A 22,158-nucleotide genomic window follows, 5' to 3' on the forward strand; every position below is an offset into this window, starting at 1 on the left:
CAGTATAACTTTGTTCATGCACAAACTGTGGCATGTTACATTATAATTTGGGTGTCTCCTCTTGCCAGAAAGCTCTAAATTGCATTTTGAGTGCAGTTTTTGACTTTTTCTAAATTGCAACCAATAAATAAAGCTGATACAGTTTAGACTTACTGTATTCTAAACTGTATTACAACAGCACATTGGACAATGCAACGTAAATTGCAAAAATGCACTTGGAATCTGTCCAAGCCCTACTACGAAAATTATTTAAACTGCGACACTTATCATTCATCTTTAAATAAACTTTATTTTATATAGGGTTTTAAGCGAATAGGTAATTAGATTGCTCATAAACCTAATCGCTTTTTCTACATAAACACAGCGTGATTGCTCTCTGAAAATGCTTTTTCTTTATATTTAGGCTCAGATTTCAACTATAGATCGAATTTTTATAAACGCTCTTGGAAAAATGTCTTTTATGTAAACCATGTTTGCTATTAATTCATTTAGGGCTAAAATACGTTCATAGTCTTCCAATCGAGTCGAGTTGACATTGGAAGCTTGCCACACCCGGACTGTTACACCAATGCATTAGCATGTTAAAGCGATTTCATTGAGGAGCCTAGCTACTAGTTAACACTGTACTTCCTACTTTGAAAATACCTGTGAAACCGGTTTAATTCGTCACAGCCAGCACTCCGGCAGAGAGGGGGGTTGTACTCGTTAATGTCCGATGACATACAAGTGGAAAGATTACAGATTTTAATCGTCTTTTTTCTGAACCAGGGAAAATCTGATCATGTTTCTCTATAACAATAATAAAAAACTTTATTTTACATTATTTTACATATCCCGCTTACACATCGCACGACTTTAATAAATCTATTCTTTATTAATACTAAATAAATAATACTAAAAATACTACAGCAAAGAGGTCACTTGATTTTTGGAATAATTCCAAATAGCACAATGATCCACTGGCAGCTCTGAAGTCTGTTTAGTCCATAATCTTCCAAATACAATCACTAAGCAATTATAAGAATTATACCATCCTATTTCTTTGTGATGTCCTATAAAAACTAAACCTATTTTTATAAGGCTTTTACTCAAAAGATTTCCAAACACACAAAGCATTTGTGAAGTACTATAGTATTTCTAAAGGTTACTGGTACAACATTAATCATTAAAGCTTAACAATAAAGTTTAGATTGCTGACTATGGACTAACTACATTAACTAACTGCAATGCAACAGGAGACATTTTACAAGAATATCTGGTTGAATTCTTGCATTTGTAGCCAATTTAATGCGAGAGATTTTAAGTTTTAACAGAAGAAAACTACGAATATGAAAACAGCCATAACAACAAAAATTACTGTGCAAATATCAAAAGGCTACTTCAGTAATGAAATAATAATCACAGTAGAAACCAGACACTGTTTACACCATATTGTTAAGAAAGACTCAAGACAGAAATGTTCATGTACAGCTGGAAAAAACTACTTCTAAAACAACAGTGAAGGCTGCAACATTACACCCATGCTTTTCCACACTTGTAAGGAGATAACCTTAAAACTTAGGCTGTTGAGTACAATCAATTAAAGCTGGAGTTCTGCAGGTTGTACAGGCTTAAAAGGTAGATCGGTAGTTTATCTGCAATATAGTCCAGTACTTTAGGTGTTTCTTGGTTTAATTTTCCTGCTTATTAATGCTTACTTTCCTACATTTCCAATGCAGTTCACTATCATTATACACAAAAGCCAAACCATAAACTTTGAAGCTAGCAGACTTCAAGAAAACACCTGTTGGTGTTAAATGGTGAGGTTTTATTATAATCTAAGGTATGAAAACAAACTAGCTACATTTTGAACACACTTTATAATACACCACTTTTTTGTTGTATCCCAAGTGATTTGAAGCATTTCTGTTTTAATTGAACTTCTAGAGTTATTTCTCCAATGTTTAGGAGGATATCGCCATAATAAGGGCATGCTTGTCATATGCTAAAAGAATAGCTTATAACAGGAAAGGCAAAGTCTGTTTTTTTTTAAAAAGCTCCTTTAAAGCCTGTGCCCCAGAAGGTCCATTTATGTTGAGCTGTGAAAGTGCTTTACAGTAAAAACCTTGTGTAAATGGTTAAAAGCAATGATCCAGGGACCAAAGGTGATTCAGGAGCCTAGAACCAATATTTGTGTGCTCGGTGCAGTCGGATGTTGAAATTTGTTCCCCGTTTTTGAAAAAGTCCCACTGTATGCTGTTCCTTTTATTTACAATAAGAATCTAGGAACCTCTAGGAGACATCAACTGCAAAGTGACATGACTGAGAGCCTCTTGAGTCCTGCAGATACAGGGTACCTCATAATTTTAATGAACTCAAATGTGTACTGTACATGTAAAACAGAAGCTGACCTAACAACCATCCCCTTTTCTGCAGAGCGTGTTTAATTGACACCCAAATTATAATGTAACATGCCACAGTTTGTGCATGAACAAAGTTATACTGCAATTTTCCTTAGATACGTGATTAAAAAAAATAAATTTTTTGAATCCCTGGTGGAACACATTCCATAAGAATCAGCACTTTTATACAGTATATCGCCTTTAAACACATATATTTAAACACGCGTTTACGATTTAAATCAAAACGCGATTCAAATCAATATAAATGTTTATTTTGTAACGCATAGGTGACTATTCATTGTTATTAAAAAGACTTAAATTCGATCATGTTGTGATATTTAGAAATATAAATCTGTTTGGTGCGAGTGAGGTTTTATTTAATCTCTGACCAAGGGAAACGTTTCATTTTTTCAAAGAAATGTTTGTTAAAAAATAAAGTCATAGTTCATGGGATTCAACCACAGACCGTGTGACATGGGAGTCAGGAACCTAACCCACAGCGCCACCGGCGCGGTCACATGCTGAGGGCTGAAAAAGCACTACAGAAACATAATCGACAGACAATGTACAGATTTGATAAAGCTATAAAATAATGTAATTAGGCACAGAACAAGTTTACAGCACAGTACAATAATAAATGCTGACCATGACTTTAGAAGCATAAATTACCTTACACTCAATTTAAACACAAACTGTCTTTAGCCCTCTAAGCTGGTTCATACAGAAATGTAGAGAACCAGGCTCAGAACACACAGCTTCATTAGCGAATACATATACAGGACAACTAGAGAAGACGTTTTACAGTGGATGGATTTTTAGAAACATCCCATCAGTGACATCACTGAAGTCAACTCCTAGGTAACTGTCGTGTGGATAGTTTCACAAGAATCAAATAAAGGTTTAAGCATCGCTTGTTCTAGATAAAACTGCAAAAAACAACAACAACCCATAATGTACTTCTTTGCGGCTCTGTTTGCCCAAATCATATATTCACAACGTGAAATTAGAAAATAATATTACGAAACCAAAATCCGCAATATGGAAACAGAACCTGTGTAATTGTTGACAGATGATGTACTCGTAACATTTTTACAAGACGAACTACAACATTTAAAAAATGACTTGTATGTACTTGATATCTCTAATCAATCCACTGCACTGCATTAAAACAAAACGAAAACTAAAACGCCCTGGGCATACCGTTTCACGCTTCTTATCAGTTGCTCAAAAGTAATTTGACCGTATGAAATGCATAATATAACCCTAGAAACATATACGTGAGCAGTATTTACGTAGTATCGGTGTCAAGACATACCTCTCAAATACTGTAAATCAAGTTAAAAATATCTCAAGACCGATTCTGGTCAGAATGAAACCATGTTTCGTGTATGTTTTCTTTAAAGTACCGAGACCAGCCATATACTGTATGTTTATGTTCCAAAATTAATATTGTTTATGGCCTTCACACGCGTTGCAGTATGCTCCTATTCTTTTTATGCTCAGGCACTAAGATTTCCCTTCAGTGGTAAAATTCCATATAAATATTCAATACTTAAACGGGCACAGTTAAGACATTAAATATACATATACATACTGTATACAGTACAGTTTGCATACGGTAATATGTTTATGTTCCTAAATCAATCTCTTTTATGAGCATGTGAAAGGCATGGTGAATCGATTCTCAAAAATTACTGTACTTTGCATGACTGGAAAAAAATGCGTGATTGCGAAATGCTGTGGTGTTACTTTTACAAAGAAGGTCAGTGAAAAAAATAATGTGGACCAGGGCAATACTTTGAGTTTACACTTACAGCTTGTCCAAGGTCATTCATTATTAATACTATTAGTAATATCTTTGTTAAAGACTTTGATGGCGACAGCTCAAACATGAGAGGTTGAGCTTTATTAGCTCCACCTTGCGGAAATTCCGGATACTATTATTTTGTTAGCGGTATTTACCGGTAACTCACCGTATTTACCGGTAACTCGCGGTAGACTGCGTACAGCGTACCGGAAAATAATGCGGTATCGCCCGCGCATTTTGAATGGCTGCATCTGTAGCAGTAACTCACAAAATGATTCTTTGATGGCTATTAGAAAACCGACCTTGCGGGATGACTCGGCAACGCACACACACAGATACTAATACACGAGAATACATTTATGAATATATAAAATGTGCATATAAACATAGATCTTATAGTGAGGGTTAGCAGAATACAAAAGGTATATATTCAATAATGAAGAGTTACAAACCAAGAGGGACATACATTCAGTAGACCATTAATTTATACCATTTCTTAAATAAACTTTGATTACAACTTCTACACTAGGTACTCAAAGGCAAGTACATCACTCATAGGAATTAAACTGATATCAACTGGGGTTGAGGTAACAATTGAATTCTCGAGCTGTAATATGGATTCAGATCTCCCGCGGACATAGAGGAATTGCGGCAGGCTGTTGCTGAGTCCATCCGGCGTCCTCTGGCCCGGTTCCAGGCAGTCCTGGTTCGGTGTGAGGTGGGGGATAAGGAAGGAGAGATTCCTGCTGCAGCATACTGGCAGTTACTCTCTGAAGACCTGCTAGTCAGACCTGGCTGAACGAGCACAGTTTGTGCACATGACAAGTGATTGCAGGACCAAGCAAGTCACACTCTTTAGACGGGAAGAAAACCAGTTCATTCCCAATGTAGCGCTAGTCCTGAATATGGAGATTCAGCTGTCGACGGTTCCGACCGCAGTTCACTCGTTGAACAGGCGAGCATTCGCAGTGGGGTACTGGCGGTTCACTAGGCTTGCTGCTGGGCTAACCTCGGGCGGATCCTTTAGTTACGTGCGGGTGACCTCTGGTCTCGACTCTTAGAACAAAGTAAAGTCTTGGCACTCGGACACACTGGCCATCACGTGATTGTTCAAGATGAGTCTGAGAATGTCCTGGAGGGGCCCCTTCTGGGCCCTGAGCTGTGTGTTTTATCTGGAGGAACTACAGTCGTTCATTGGTTGAATGTTCTGTGGGCATTCGATACCCATGTGGGGTTACCTGCCCTACCAGTTCCTGATTGGTTGATCGAGGTGGAGGATGAGGAACAATGCTCTCTGACATTAGGGTTGTAAACAACCTGGGATGAGACTCTCCCTTGGAGTCTCCCAGACAGTAAGGTGCCAGAGATTATCATTTATTAGGGTGGCTGGAGAACCTCAGCCTTGGGAGTTGTTCCTTATCAGATAGAAAAACACCTTCAATCTCAACCAAATAGAATGGCCATTTTGAGCACCACTGAGATGAGGGAGAGAGGGACTCGCAAAGAAGCAGCAAACTTAATACCTGTATAATTAATAAGCCTTGCCGCTACGCTGGTGTGGCCAGAACTTCCTACAGAGTCAGATATTATTGTAGTGCCAGAAAAAACGGCATCAGCTGAGCATTTGTGTGTTGAAAGTCGTCTTTATTCATATGCATATGGAAGTCTATGTTCAACCTCACATACAGAATGATCCCTCTATTGGGGCCCTCTTTTCTGACCACCCCATCATCTCATATCGCTGATCACCTAATCTGCGTAACCTTCTTGTTCACAGCTCCCTCAACTGCCCTCAGCAACCATCCTCAACAGGCACTTTCCCTTGCAACAGAGTTCGCTGTATCACCTGCAAGTACATATCTAACACCACACTCATTCAAGGCATCTCAGGACAATTCAGGATCACCCAGATGTCATCTTATACCTCCAGCAACCTTATTTACTGTATCTCTTGCAGTAAATGCCCAGCCATCTACATTGGAGAAACAGGAAAGAGACTCGGAGACCGCTTCAGAGAACATGTTAGGGCTGTGAAGATTAAAGATCTCTCAGAGCCCATTGTTTCTAATTTCACCTCTGACAGCCATGATCACACTTATCTCTCTGTCTGTGTTCTCAAAGACGGTTTTTCAATCTCATACATCAGATAGATTACAGAAACTAAAATTATCCTGCAGCTAGGATAACACATTCCCCTTCTCTTAACGACAGAATACTATTCTTCTAAATTCTCTCTATTCATTGTAGGTTTCATTTCACACCTCTCTTCACCTATGCTGACTTCACACCTCCTGATTGGTGTCTCTTTCTATCCCCGCCCCTCGCTCCTCCTCTCTTCCAGCTTTTGTTCTCCTGCAACATTACCTTTGCTTACTGCCCTGTCTTTCTCACACCTGAAGAAGGCTCCACGGCCAAAACGTTGTTTTTTCTTTTTTCTCTTTTCAGCATGGAATAAACCGATAACCTGTTCCATTATCAACAATGTGCAGAATGTCACAAAACGTAATTTTCAGCTCAAATAAACACTCCTGTGCACCGTTTTACATGCCACTGTAAATAGTGTGGCCAGATCTTCAAACAGAGTCAGATATTATCAACAATGTTGAGAATGATACAACACATCATTTGGAACATAAACATATTATGTAAACTGTATATTGCTGGTCTTGGTAGTTTAAAGAAAAAAATACACACCAGTATTCCACTTCTCCCTAAACATTTTAAGCATCAAAGTCTTACTTGTGGTTATTTCGGAAACGTTTTTACGTGCTCCTTCTGATCATATTACTGTACATTTATATATTTTGTGAAAAGTGATCATTTTATTCTGTGAATACGCTCGTTATCAGAGTAGACAAAAGCATACTTTTAGAATTTGATTAATAGGAAATATAACATGGAATCGCGTATTTAAATAAATTAATAACAATATAATTATATTCTTGCACTGTAACATAAACAGTAGTATATGTGTATGGCTGTTCCACTAATTGTCATGTGACTGTGTCAGTGGCGTGATGGTTTAAGTGACTGACTTATAAGCGAGAGGTCGGATGTTTAAATGCAGCTATTGCCATGAGTTTTATTTTAAAAAACAGTTTTTTGAAAAACTAAAATAGCCATATTATGGACACTCTATTGAGGTTTTTATATTTCTAAATATCACAACATGTTTGAATCTAAGTCATTTATTAATAACAACGAATAGTTTCAAACTGCTACTGATATCATTAACATCAATATGTGAAAAAAGTGAATCCTGTTTTGTTATGGTCTGTAGCTCAAATCCTGCTTAACTAAAAATTAGACACAAGAAGAGTATTATTGGACAATGCTGTGAAGCTAAACAAATCAATAACGATATTAAATTAAAGATCTAAATATACTTACCGCATACGCCTGACATTAGAGGGTGTGTCTGCTCACCTGCGCGGTGACGTCAACATCTTTCCCTCTGAAAAGCTTCAGTAGCAGGAACCTGTACCGTGTGGATCCCTTTAGACAGAGAGACACACACACACTTTCATTGACAAAAAGTAACACTACACTCTCTTGTTTAAAGCACCACATCTCTTCCTGTTAAAAGGATACATTTTACACTTTAACTCTTCAGTTCAAAGAGAAATTTCACCAGAGCCTTTCTCTTCTTGTGTCTAATTTTTAGTTTAGCAGGATTCAAGCAGGATTTCAGATGATAGTTTAACCCGTTCACAGCCTACATTACATTTTGGTGTTTCATTTTGAGCTGAAGACCCTCACACCTGAAGAAGGCTTCAGAGCCGAAACGTTGCGTTTTCTCTCTTCTCTTTTAAACAAGTGTACGATGCTGTAATACAGTTTAAAATAATTGGGTCTAAACAGTATCAACTTGAATTCTTATCTCTATTAATATAAGTATCAAGTGGTATTAAATAAATACGGCTTTTTAGTATAGATTACACTTTTCTAAAATGTATTTAAAAAATAAAAACCATTACAATCTAATCTTTCCATGTTTGATCCCAAGATCCCCCCAAAAATACAACTAAATGGGGAGAAAGCTATGCTGAAAGTTTATTAAGATACATAGAAGACAAAGATAATGATTTATGTTGCATTTGTCAGATTGTGAATCAATAAAGACATTTAATGAAACACGTTTGCGATCTAAATCAAAATGGGGGCAACGAGGACTCTCTCTCTCTATGACACCCGAAGAAGGCTCCACGGCCGAAATGTTGTGTTCTCTTTCTTCTTTTTTTCAGAATGGAATAAACCAATTACTTTTTCCTCTCTCTCTCTCATTATCATCACTCGTTCAATTGTGGTTCTTTTGGTTTCACAGACGGCTTCTCAGATAGTTGGGCATTCAGGTAGATTGCCAGGCGAAAGGATTAGTAAATATATTTTGTTGAAGCAAGTCACTTTTTTGCGACACATAAAAGACATATTGTGGCATTATAATATAGGACGGACACAGTGACTCAGAACCTCGTTGAATGAAAAAGGGCACTTTATTTTACGGTACAGCTGGTACAGCACCCAAACAAACGCAAACGCGTTTTTAATCAAATGCTTTTATTCATTCATATTCTTTTGTTCACATCTTTGGAAGGGAAACACAGAAAGCCTTCAAACCAAGTGACCATGACCTGTGAAAATGTTCACAGCTTGCACATAAAACTATCAGTGAGCTAATTCTCTTTTTTTAAACCTCCGGTTTTTCATCGATGCGTAATCACGCACTAACTGGAACCCAGGGGGACCGCTGTGTACACATGTTTACTTTGTATGATTGGAAACGAATAGGTGATCAACGAAAAGCTGTGCTGTTACTTTTTGTCTATGAAAAAATAGTATTTTGGTTTACAAAGACGGTTACAAAGAATGTGGACCAGGGTAATACTTTGAGTTTACAGCTTGTCCAAGGTCATTCATTATTAATACTATTAGTAATATCTTCGGTAAAAACTTTGATGCATAAAATATTTTTGCATAATTAAAATATTTATGATTAAGGTAGGTTGTGTACTTTTGCCCAACTGAGCAATCTTGCTTTCATAAAATATACCAACTTTTTAATGTATGATGATTAACATGCTGTAATACACAGTTTATATTTAAAAGCTCAAATGTACATGAGCTTAAAGCTGTACATGAGAGGTTAAGTTTTGTTAGCTACTCCTGGCTGTTTTACAAGGTGATTCCGGATACTATTAACACAATTTAATTTGCATAATGCAGTTTGCGTTATGATGCGAAAAGACGCGTTTTACCACGTTTGGACGCGACACGTGACACGTTATACAACAGCACACCCCGCTTGTTTTGAATGGCTGCATCTGTAGGCACTCAGGGCAAAGCAGGCTGGGAGTTGTAGGCGGGGGGAGTCTGAGGGTCAGCAGGATGAGCAGCAGCTGACCCTCCTTATGTAAATAGAGTTCTGTTTGTTTAAGTGTCCTCTGTAGCTTTCTAAGTGTGTAGTCTTCTCTCAACGAGTTACCACCCTAAACCTGTGTACCTAAAAGTGGCAGCAGCCACTAAATGTGCAGGGGATACCAGATTCCACACTCGCACACTGTGGAGATGCATATCCCTGGGTTATCACATGAGTGAGTGTGGCTCCTGGGGAGACAGACTTATTGAAAGCTGATACTATTGTGTGCAGGTAACATGGCTAAGGTGAAATTTTCTGCCTACCGATAAACTATTTCAGGCAAAGAAAAAAACAAAGCAAACTGTCTTTTCATGTTTAGTTCGTTTTTAGTTCGAGTTAGTTTGTGTGATGCACATTAAGACAAAATTCATAGGTAGACGTCATTGCTGATTATCACCTCATTTCTTATAATTGTAATACTTAAGTAAACCTGACATTCAGAATTGCGTGTTTACTAGGCGCAAATGTAATGGGTTGTAATGGACGCTGTTATTTCTTATCGTTTTCACTGAGATGTTATTTTGTTCAATCTGTTTATATGTTATCTACCCGTAGAGTCTACATTCACTTTTAATAGGTAATTTACTGCTTATGTCTTTGAAACTCAGCGAGAGGGGGCTCCCATTGTCTTTCCTCATTCGCACTAAAAGCCACTGATGAGGAAAGAATGAGTTGAGTGATTGATTATTTAGTCATTCAGATTCAAATATTGAGGTAAAAAAGTGTATAAAACACCATTGTTATTTGCAGAAAACAGTTATCAATTATTTGTTATTATGACAAAAGTATTTTCTGGTCATAGATGAGTGTAATTAAATTATATCGAGTTATTAGAACAAAGTTAGGAGTGCGAATCCTCGTGGTTAGCATAAAGGCCATGTAGTTGGTACGTTAAATATGAATGTTTTTGTGATTAGCAATTTAGTTAATGTTCGGTAATAGTTTTAGCTTTATCTCACTGCTCATGGTTTTCTATATTTATTAGTTTTTATATTTATATTCAAAGTGCTATCGCATTTATACTGCCAGTGAACGTTACGTTTTTTTAAAAATACCAACTTGGTCTCGCGATATCGCCGATTTGACTGTTGTAGTGTTTCGTATTTTTTACTGAAATGTGTAATGTATTAAGGAGAAGACTGAATAAAACATAATGCAGAGTATTTTTTTAATATGTAATTGAAAACATTAAGAAGCATTTTTGTAACTTTCAACTTATTTTCTTTGTTTACAATGCATTACTGTAAACTGTTTATTCTATATAGATTCGCACTAAAAGCCACTGATGAAAAAGCAGCGAGTTGAGTGACTGATTTAATCATTTCCCTCTTCAGGGGCGCTACACAAACAATGCTTTTGTGAGTCTTTTGTTTTTGTTCGGGGCATGCAAATAATTGTAATACTTACATAAACCTAAAATTTAGAATTGCATGTCCTGTAAGCTAAACGTGGAAATTAATTTTCAGTTGCACGGAATTCACACACACGGTCAGCGTAACTCGCAGATAATTCAGAAACGCTCTTTTTCAGCTCCTCTCCTCGGTTGTTTTGAAGCGTCGGCAGCACTAACGAATTACGTCATCATGCTGCGCGGATATTTTACCCATGGGGTAGTAATTGAATCGGTTGCTTTAGCCAAACCACAAAGAAGAAGGTAATTCTGGTTTATAAAGACATATTTTTTCCTTGTGAACCTGAACCTCTGCAGCATCTCCCATATCCTGGTGAGACGGGCCGTGTTTAAAATCACACAGTGTGTGGACAGTTTCTGGAGTGAAATGGCGCTTCTGAAGAAAGAAAACGAGAGCCTGAAGTGGAGATTACATTTGTTGGAGAAGGAGTCGGGAGCAGGAGGAGATCGGGGACAGACAGATCATGTTGGACACACGCTTCCCCGTGAAGTCCTTGCAGAAATAAAAGAAGAAACGGACACGAAACTGATGCTGTTAGGTCAGTGCAGTGACTTGTGTGAAGTCAGTGTGTGTGTGTTTAAAAACAGTCTTTACCTTCCTCAATGGTGAGAATATAGTGGAGAGATGCAGAGTGAAGTGAGAAAGACTTGTGTGATGTAGCAACGGGATTCTTTCCTGGAAACTGAACTGTTGTTGTCCGGTTATGGTGCTAAAAACAACTCGTTCAGATTCAACAGTTGTTATGCAGAATCGGTGTATAGTCCGACTTCATTAGGGAATATATATTATATGGTATTTACGTTATATGTTTTTTTTATTTTTACTTGTGATTATGCATATAACTTGTATATAAATAAGTTAAAATATTACAGCCCATTTAACCCCTCTCTCTCTGTGTAGTGTTAATATACTGTAGTGTCCAGTCAGTGTGTCTGTATTAACTCCTTTCTCTCAGTGCAATGTTAATATTAATATGAATAATAATGAAAATAATAAATAATTGCTTACTCTTATATAGTGCTTTTCTGGACACTCCACTCAAAGCGCTTTACAGGTAATGGGGACTCCCCTCCACCAGCACCAATATGTAGCATCCACCTGGATGATGCAACAGCAGCCATAGTGCGCCAGAACGCTCACCACACATCAGCTATCAATGGGGAGGAGAGCAGAGTAATGAAGCCAGTTCATAGGTGTGGATTATTTGGAGGCCATGATTGGCAAGGGCCAATGGGAAATTTGGCCAGTACATTGGGGATACACCCCTACTCTTTTTGAGAAACGCCCTGGGATTTTTAATGATGACAGAGAGTCAGGACTTTCGTTTTACGTCTCATCCGAAGGACGGCACCAATTTACGGTATAGTGTCCCAGTTACAGTACTGGGGCATTAGGACCCACATGGACTGCATGGTGAGCGCCCCCTACTGGCCCCACTGACACCTCTTCCAGCAGCAACCTCAGTTTTTCCAAGGTCTCTCATCCAGGTACTGACCAGGCTCACACCTGCTTAGCTTCAGTGGGTTGGTGTATATTTAATTTATTGTAGTGTCCAGTAAGTGTTACGAAAATGGTGAAAATCAGGAATTGACCGAGAGGTTGTCAATAAATGTTCAAAACCCTCAACTAGTAAGTATTTTCTGGCAATATATCTGAGCACCTGGTATGATTAGAGGCATGTGAATATTTTCTCTGGCACAGCTTTGGTGAGAGGACTCATAATCCACACGTGTATTTAAACAAATATTTATTACAGTGACAAGCCACAAACTAAACTACACACAACAAAACAAAAAGTTACTTTATGTACAGTATTTAGAAACAAGGCGTTTCAGAAGCCTAACATTCTGGTCACACAGAAAACCCCTGACTGCAACTTAGTATTAAACTCTTAAGTAGTGCAGGTGGGTAGCTGCGTCCGCATGCGTAGCCTGCAAAGGAACAAGTAAAAGGTTTATTCCATGCTGAAAAGAGAAGAAAGAAAACGCAACGTTTCGGCCATGGAGCCTTCTTCGGGTGTGAGCCCTCACGCCTCAGAAGGCACCACGGCCAAAATGTGTTTTCTTTGTTCTCTTTTCAGCATGGAATAAACCTATTACTTGTTCCTATTAAACTCTTAAAATGCCTACAGAGGCCACACAAAAGAGGAGCTGCCTTCTAACTAAATGCAATGCAACCTGGAGTTAAATCTCTCTCTGCACCATGGATGCCACAAAATAAATGGGAGCCTATATCCCTTTCCATAAAAATGCACCCTAAACAGGAAAGATCTTTCTAACTGCGGTATCCTTTACCCAGAAACCTGACGTTTCCTAAACCACAGAATAGCATGCTCTCTCTAACGAGATTCAAATACTCAAATACTAGTCAGGTTTGTTTTGGATGATCATGAAGTAGGAGCTCTCGCTTAGCGCAAACTTCCCAACTTCTTCTGACTCCTCTCTCTTTTCTCTGCTTCTCCTTGTTTTTTCCTCCTTTCTTTCCCCTTTGTGCTCTTAATGTGATCGGATGTTGTGTGTTTAACCTCTCTCTCAGTGCAGTGTTAATGTAATGTAGTGTCCAGTCAGTGTGTTTGTATTAACCCCCCCTCTCTCTATTAGATCTACTGGACTTGGATGAAATCTGTTTTTTTTTAATTTTATTATTATGACTTTCGGTTCCTTTCACATTACCTGTGTTCAGGCAGCTTACGTTTGTTTGATTTTGTGGTATTGTGGTGTCGCCGGGGGAAACGCAGGTGTAAAAGGGATGTTACTCATGCCACACTGATCTTCTCCATTTCTTTGTCCGTATGTGTTCTGATTCCGATCTATAACCCGTTTCCAGTATCCTTAAACAATCCAAGTTCCAAAGTCCGTATGTCCACACAAATCCGTACCGTAACCAAATCGCAATCCGTAAACCATAAACTGTAGTCCGTTATTCCTTAATCCTTTCAACCACAATCCTAATCCTCTTCTTCCTCCAAAACGCATTCACCTTATCGGCTTCCGCCCTGGCTCACCACTTCTGGGGCATTTATATTCTGTTTCCTGATTTAGCTCAGCTGTGTCTCATTGTTTCTCTACATAGGCCTTTTCCAACAGCGGGTCAGCTAGTTCTCCTTGGTGGCCATCTTGCTCAGGTCTATATCGAGTATATTAAGTGTTTCGTTCCGGAAATAAGGGTTATAAATGACCCTTCCCCTGGTCCTCTTACATTCCCTCCCCCTGAGATTAGCCCCGTCCTCGGGCAGTCTAGAAAAAAATTAACAGTGCATTCGGGAGAGGGCGTCTACATTCCCTTGTTTCCTTCTGGGTCTGTATACCGTTTGGAATTGAAACCTTTGCAGACTAAGACCTCATCATGTAATTCTATCATTTTTATCCATATTTTGTAACATCCAGGTTAATGGTGCATGATCTGTGTACAATATAATAATAAATAATACCTTAAAAAGTCCAGGGCCCATTTTATTGCGAGACATTCTTTCTCTATTGTAGAATATTGTTTTTCTGTAGGATTTAACTTGTGACTAACATATAAAATAGGATGCTCCAATTTACATTCTGGGGTCGGAACTAAGACCAGTACTTTATCCCCAGGCAGAAATTCTCTCGCAATAGCTCCCCTATTATAAATTTGTTTTTGTTGAGCCTGGGCTTTCTCCAGGTTTTCTTTCAAAATGGGAACAATAACGTTTATTCTTCCGCTCATCTGCTCCACATGTTGAATGATGGTCTGTAAAGGGGAAGGTTGATGCTCCTGAGATTCTTTGACCACGTCTAATAGGCCCCGTGGTTTCCAAGAGTATAGTAATTCAAATGGGGAAAATCCAGTCGAGGCCTGCAGTACTTCTCGAACCGCGAACATGACATACGGGAGCAGCTGATCCCAATTTTTCCCATCATCTTGCATAGCCTTCCTCAGCATGCCTTTCAGGGTCATATTAAAACGTTCTACTAGACCGACAGTTTGAGGGTCATAGACCGAGGTTCGGATCTGATGTATACCCAATAGCTTACATAAGTCTCGCATTACTTTAGACATGAAAGGAGTTCCTTGATCAGTTACGCTCTCTTTAGGAAATCCGACCCTAGCGAACAGTTGTACTAGCTCCCTAGCTATGTTTTTGGCGGTGGCAGCTCTCAACAGAATGGCTTCGGGGTATCTCGTAGCATAGTCCAATATTACCAATATATACCGGTGACCTTTGGTGGTTTTGAATCCATCCCAATCCGTTCGAAAGGGGTTTCAATAATAGGGAGGGGAATCCAAAGGTTTCTATAATAAGGTTGTGGAGCAGTTTTCTGACACTCCGGGCATTCCCGACAATACTTCTCGATGGCCTTATAGATCCCTGGCCAAAAGAACCTATTGAGTAGTCTCTCGGACGTTTTCTTTACCCCCAGGGAAATGCAGGTGTAAAAGGGATGTTACTCTCACCACATTGATCTTCTCTGTTTCTTTGTCCATATGTGTTCCAGTTCCGAGCCGTAATCCATTTCCAGTATCCTTAAACAATCCAAGTTCCAAAGTCCGTATGTCCACACAAATCCATGCCGTAACCAAATCGTAGTCCGTTATTCCTTAATCCTTTCAACCACAATCCTAATCCTCTTCTTCCTCCAAAACGCATTTACCTTATTGGCTTCCGCTCTGGCTCACCACTTCTGGGGCATTTATATTCTGTTTCCTGATATAGCTCAGCTGTGTCTCATTGTTTCGCTGCATAGGCCTTTTCCAACAGCGGGTCAGCTAGTTCTCCTAGGTGGCCATCTTGCTCAGGTCTATATCGAGTATATTAAGTGTTTTGTTCCGGAAATACCGGTTATAAATGACCCTTCCCCTGGTCCTCTTACAGTATATATCACATTTGAAAATGAACTTTGATTTCTTGCTCTGTCTCAATTTTAAATTTTAATCTTCTTTTGTGTGAGTATTATTTCCTTTTGAGCACTACTCTCAGCCCATGTTAAAAGTCATGTTCTCTTGTCCTGTGTTTGCAGGGTCAGAGACCAGTGATCTCCCTGATGGTTGGGAAAGGGCTCCTCTTGAACAGCAGCACAGTGAGGAGCAGTGGGGGTCCATTCTGACAGAGCTCACTGCTGTAGAAAGGAAAGAGAAACTCTGTGAACAGCACACGGTGAGCAGACAGAGTGTCGAGGATCTGGACTCTGTGCACATGTTGAAGACAGAGCCTGAGAGTGAGACACTTGAGCTCTTAGTGTCTGATGATTTTACAGAGAAGATTAATCTGGTCTCTAACAACCTTACTGAAAGTTGTGATAAACTGGAGTCCATGTCTGTACAAGAGCTTAAAGCAGAACTGAATGACATTAATCTTACAGAGCAGAATATGAAGCTCCAGTTGGTATATACAGAAGAGCAGCAGACTGGTGAAGAGAACATCACTGAGCAGCACACAGAGAAGAGTCAGTACAGGGAGGAACAGCAGCGACAACTCCAGGGTTTGATAATATTAAGGCCTTGTTCTGTTAAAGTGAAGAGGCTGTCATCGCAGAAGTGGTTAAAACAATTGAATAATCCCTTAGTATCTAAGAAATTTACAGAGAAGATTGATAATCTGGACTCTGTAAATAGTACTGAAAATTGTAATGAACTGAATTCTGTCTCTGCACAAGAGATCAAAGAAGAAGTGAATGAGTTTAAAGTAACAGAGCAGAACATGAAGCTCCAGTTGATTGAGCCTGCAGAGAAGGATACTGATGTACCTGGTGAAGACAACAGTATTCAGTTACAGCACACAAAGAAAGGTCAGTACTGGTAGGACCTAGTAAAGGAAAGACAACAGCAAAGATTACAACCCTGTAGTGATAATGCTATGACCATATTCTGTGAAAATGCAGAAACTGTTTTTCAGTGTTAATCTAGTCAGCAGTTTTTGATTTAGTCATAGTCTTAGTCAATTATAGAGATTTATTAATCAAAGTCACTTTCTAATCACCCTCATTTAATCAAACTTGTTCCTTTGCAGCCTACACATACTGACACAGCTGACACGAATACCTTCTTGAACACATTTAATGTATTCTAATGGACTGAATTTTGACTATAATTTGTCTTACTTTCAGTCGACTGAAATAAAATTAGGTTTTGTCACATTTTAGTCAAGAAGTTGGTGCGAGCAGGGCCAAAATTGTTGTGCCAAACAAAGGGCATCAACGTTGGCATTGGGACACAAGACTTCCATATGCATATGAAATAAAGACAACTTTCAACACACAAACTCTCAACTGATGCCCTTTTTTTTTTGGCGCATCAGCTGTATGAAAACAAAGAAAAGAACCCTGGTGCTTTTTAACTTTATGGACAATCTAACAAGAATGAATATTGGATTGTGTATTATATTTTGGTTGCTCGAGATCATCATTTGGAGATTATAACAGTAGCTTTAGAGTAACAAATGGGAATAGTTTTGGTTAGTTAAATGACTAAAGAAGGAGCTCAGGTACTGGTTTGGTGTTGGTACTAAAATTTGCTAGCTTGTTTTCTCTATCTTTTGAGAACTCTGTTTTATTGTTTACATCTATTCAGTATGTCATTATCGACTTGACCTTCCCCTGGTGACATCACACAGGTAAAGCCCAGAAGGGGCAGAAGAGAAAAATGTTTAGTGTTCCTGAAGTCCTAGAAGGAATTTCTCAAGGCGAATCAGGAGCAGAGTCAGATGACGGGCTCTCAGGACTGGAGAGTGCAGATTCATTCTCGGAAGACATATTCAATGATGAACTGGACCCACTGCTGGATTTGTAAGTATACAGTTTAGAAAAAAGGTTTTTGAACCCTTTGGAGTTATCTGGATTTCTGCATGAATGGCTCCTAAAATGTGATCTCATCTTCATCTTAATCATAATAATAAAGTCAGTTTTATTTAACAAACAACATTTTACATTGCCATATCTTTATTAAACAAACTCTTAGTGCGACCACGCACCTACCAGCCTTACGTTAATGTTTACATAAGATAAACAACATTGTTTTTAAATCATCCACAAACTCTCACATGCAAGTATTCTCCAATATCATCACAACAAAACCATAAAGTTTGTTTCCACAGCTGTGACACTATTGTGCAATAAACCAATAAATTAATGAACTAGCACGAACCCCAGTAAAAACACCCAGCCAGCACAGCATGTCAGTATCATACATTTTTACCAGCAAAATCAAAACAAAACTACAAACCTTATGAAAAGACAATCTAAAATTCAATTTCAAATGTATTTTAAATCCAAATGTGACAGTGGAATACGTACATAAAGAAATATTTTCCCCGATGACGCACCATACAAAATGCACTCAAATAAGCTTGTTGTGCATTCTACGTTTTTACAATGAAAACATAATTAGAAAGCTGAATCTTGCCAAAATATCAAAAAACATTATTCTTAGTGTTCAAAAGCAAAGGATTCCACGACCTTGACTGTCCAGCCATAAAGTTTTTGTAAAAGATACATCCCTCAAGAGCCGCCAAATCTTGTAGCTTCTTCCAAATAACAGTTTTTCTGTCATTTTGCTGCTTTGATTTGTGGAAAAGGTTGTCAATTAGTGGATTTTGACCACTAGAAATTTAGGGTGGGTCTAAAGCTGCCCAATGATAACTTGGAGCTTTCTGAAACCAAACCAAAAGGAACTTGTCTTCCCTTTTCTTTTTTGGGTTTAGCCAAAAAAATATAAAAATGGCAAGCAGCGCACCGAAAAAAGCAAAAAAGATGATGGTTGAGGGACTTGAAGAGATATATCAGGACGATTCAGGAGAAGAGTCAGATGTGCAGTCAGGTCTGGACAGCGCAGATTCCTTTTCTGAAGATGCTTTTGATGATGGACTGGATCCACTGCTGGATCTGTGAGTATTTTTGTTTTATTTATGCAATGTTTTATTTTGCTATTATTAGTTCTAAAGTTGTTATTGATGTTTATATCAAACGTTATCTGTATAGGAACAAGTAATAGGTTTATTCCATGCTGAAGAGAAGAAAGAAAACACAATGTTTCGGCCGTGGAGCTTTCTTCAGGTGTGAGGTGTGAGGTTATCTGTATATATGAGAATGAGAAATATATATTGCAAATATGAGAAAATGGTATTTTTGAGTCTCATTGGAAACAAATATAAGATTTGCAAATATTGTTGTTTGCAAGGAAAAAAGCCTTTGCATGTTTTTTTTTTACTGCAAATATTGGAAGGTGATCCTTCTGAGTCTCTTGGACAACACAAACAAGACATAAAGTTTGGCTATTATAGTTTTGACCAAAAAGCTTTTATGTTTCCTTGTTGGCTATTTGCAAACATCTGAAATTGCAGCTTCTTGGACGTATGATTTTAGAAATCACTAATGTCTGTGAGATTTTTTTTTAAGATTGAAGGGGTTCCTTGGTCACCTGGCACTAAAGTGTGAATAAACAGACTCGTCTGCAATTAAAGCCAGGCAAAATTTGCTCATTCTCCAAGGCCTTGGTCTCCAGCTCAATCATTACACATGTGGAGTGCTATCCTATTGCCCTAACTTTGTCACCTAACAACAAAGGCTGTTGGTCAGTAATAAAATAATGAAACTCATTCCTAGTTATTAAATAAATCAGTATTTATTTCTTATTTCCTTTTTTTTCAGTGAGGACATCGAAGAACCACCTGCCCCCTCCACCCTCTCAACAAGTGCTGAGGTTCCCACCCCTCCTTCCAGAAGCACTCCACCCCAGTCCACAAGACCTGTTCGAGGAAGGAAGAGGAGGAGCCTCCACCCCCCAGCTGAAGAGCCAGAGGACAGGTGGAAGACAGAAGCTGAACAGGATGTGAAACCTGAAAAGTTTCGGTTCAATCCAGCACGGACACCAGGTGCCCAGCTGGACACTTCCAAGACATACTCCCCACTAGATTTATTCCAGCTGTTTTTTGGCATGGCGGTTATGCGCACACTGTGTAATAACACAAACAAAAATGCAATCAAACGAAAGGCCCGGGGTATAAAATCAGAGTGGCAGCCGGTGTCCATAGTGGACATGTATAATTATATAGGGATTTTGATTTTTATGGGGCTCCTCACTTCTCATAATGTGAGAGATTATTGGACTCCTCGGGTGCCCTATGATGTTCCTTTCTGCCGGTCTATTATGACCCGAACAAGATTTGAGGCCATTTCCTGGACACTTCACCTTAGTGATCCAGAGGAGGACAGGGAAAATGACCTAAAAAAAGGGACCCCAGACTATGATCCCCTTTTCCACCTTAGACCTCTGTTTGATTCCATCTTAACTGCCTGTCGATTGTTTTATCAGCCACGACAGAATCTGTTTATTGATGAAAGAATGGTGGCCTCAAAGACGAGCTTTAGGCAGTATATGAAGGGGAAGCCCACTAAGTGGGGCTTCAAGCTGTTTGTGCTTGCTGATGCTTCCACAGGTTACACCTGTGATTTCTCAATCTACACAGGAAAATCACCGTCTGCCACAGGAAAAGGGCTGAGCTATGACTCGGTTATGAACCTCATGAGAGTTTCATACCTGGGTACAGGTTATAATGTTTATGTTGACAACATAAACACCAGCTCAGCCCTTTTCCAAGACCTCTTCAAAATGAAATTTGGTGCCTGTGGCACTATAAGAGAGAACCGTGTGGGTTTCCCCCGCACAAAACAAAACACCTTACCTAAGAAGGCTGAAAGGGGCTCCTTGCGCTGGATAAGGTCTGGCGAACTATTGTTCACCAAGTGGATGGACACACGTGTGGTGACCATGTGTAGTACCATCCACAAGGCGTACAGTGGAGAGACAGTCCAGCGCAAGGTAAAAAAACCCGACGGGTCGTCGCGGGTTCAGGCCATTCCTATCCCTGACACCGTCAAGGACTACAGTCGGCACATGGGGGGGGTGGGTTTGTCTGACGCTCTCATTCAATACTATAATCTGGCACACAAAACTAGAAAATGGTATAAAAAACTGTTCTTCCATTTCATTGACATTGCGGTGGTGAACAGTTTTTTGCTACACAAAGAATTGGCAGAGAGTCAGAGCTCTCAGGCTCTGACTCATAAAAAATTCAGAGAGGAGCTGTGCAAACAGCTTGGTAGTGTGGGGGTTGAGGAGCAACAGGAGGCATCAACAAGCACGGCTGCAGGCTGTTTTCCTATCGCAATCTCCCAAGGGCAGGTGGTGGACCCTTCAAGGAAGACAACAATAGGGCGGAAGATATGTGTTGTCTGTGCAAAAAAAAAACATAAGATAAAAACTCCATGGAAATGTGAAAGGTGTGATGTGGCATTGTGTCTAATTGTTGATAGGAATTGCTTCAGGGAGTGGCACCAGAAAAAGAGGAAATAGGACACCTTTTTCGTTGTATTTGTATGTAAATGTTTTTCATTTTTTACATTTCTTGGTTTTTTTACACTTTTTGTTTTGAAAACAGTAAAAACCACATATAAAAAGGTCTCCATGTCTTTCTTTTTTATGTTTTCACTTTCAAGCAAATTAGGATACATTTGCTGTTGGCTACTTGTGGATTCGAATAATCTAATTAGTGGGCTGTGTTTGTCTTCCTGCCTGTCTGATGTTTTCAATGGAGTGAGAAAAAGGGTGAGGCCTTTTTTGTCAACCTCCTTGATCTCTTGTGAACAAAAGAAGTGAGAATGGCTGAGGATATGGTAGACAGTTTTTTTTATATATATTTTAAAGGGTAAAACAAAAGAAACTTGTCAGGTACACCAGAACTTGTACTAATTATTGCACATAAAAAGTCTGCTAGTTTATAGAAAGAGTGGAAGTGTCTTGACAGGTGTGGCATTAGAAATGAGAGTATTGTTCATGCATACGCCTTCTGGAAACCCGAATCTCTCCAAAATGGCCACCTTTTGGATAGAATATTGGATTGTAAAGGAAAATAAGGGGTGTAAGATGACCAGAGGAAGGGTCATCCAGGACAGGTATTTCAGGAATGATCTGTTCAATATTCTTGACTTAGACCTGACCAAGATGGCTGCTTAGAGAAACCACGTGACCCGCAGATGGAAAGGGCTCAGTCCCGATCAGCGGGTGCCCGCATCCTCCACCAATTGTGGTGCCTCTGGGGGAAAGGTTTATGTAAACAGACAAAAGTACTCCCACCACACTTCTCTACTGTGGAGCTTTTCTCCACGAAACAGGTTTTCC

General features: G+C 39.1%; 1 protein-coding gene across 1 annotated transcript; it reads left to right on the top strand.

Annotated features, from left to right (window-relative positions):
• Positions 1–10,225: 10,225 nt before the first annotated feature.
• On the top strand, positions 10,226–17,245 carry LOC148638897 (uncharacterized). The gene is made up of 2 exons (XM_088622859.1): positions 10,226–11,554; positions 16,005–17,245. The coding sequence occupies exons 1-2, from the start codon at positions 11,383–11,385 to the stop codon at positions 16,784–16,786; spliced, it is 954 nt and encodes a 317-aa protein (XP_088478985.1). The 5' UTR covers positions 10,226–11,382; the 3' UTR covers positions 16,787–17,245.
• The last annotated feature ends 4,913 nt before the right edge of the window (positions 17,246–22,158 follow it).

Source organism: Lepisosteus platostomus, chromosome 28 (genome assembly GCF_059453375.1).
Source record: "Lepisosteus platostomus isolate fLepPlt1 chromosome 28, fLepPlt1.hap1, whole genome shotgun sequence".
NCBI lineage: Eukaryota > Metazoa > Chordata > Actinopteri > Semionotiformes > Lepisosteidae > Lepisosteus > Lepisosteus platostomus.

What these genes read in the sequence shown, in the direction of transcription:
- LOC148638897 (XM_088622859.1), top strand. Translation starts at nt 11,383, where the DNA reads ATGGCGCTTCTGAAGAAAGAAAACGAGAGCCTGAAGTGGAGATTACAT. An exon ending in CACGAAACTGATGCTGTTAG is followed by an intron (nt 11,555 to 16,004) that starts GTCAGTGCAGTG and finishes CTGTGTTTGCAG; the next exon opens with GGTCAGAGACCAGTGATCTC.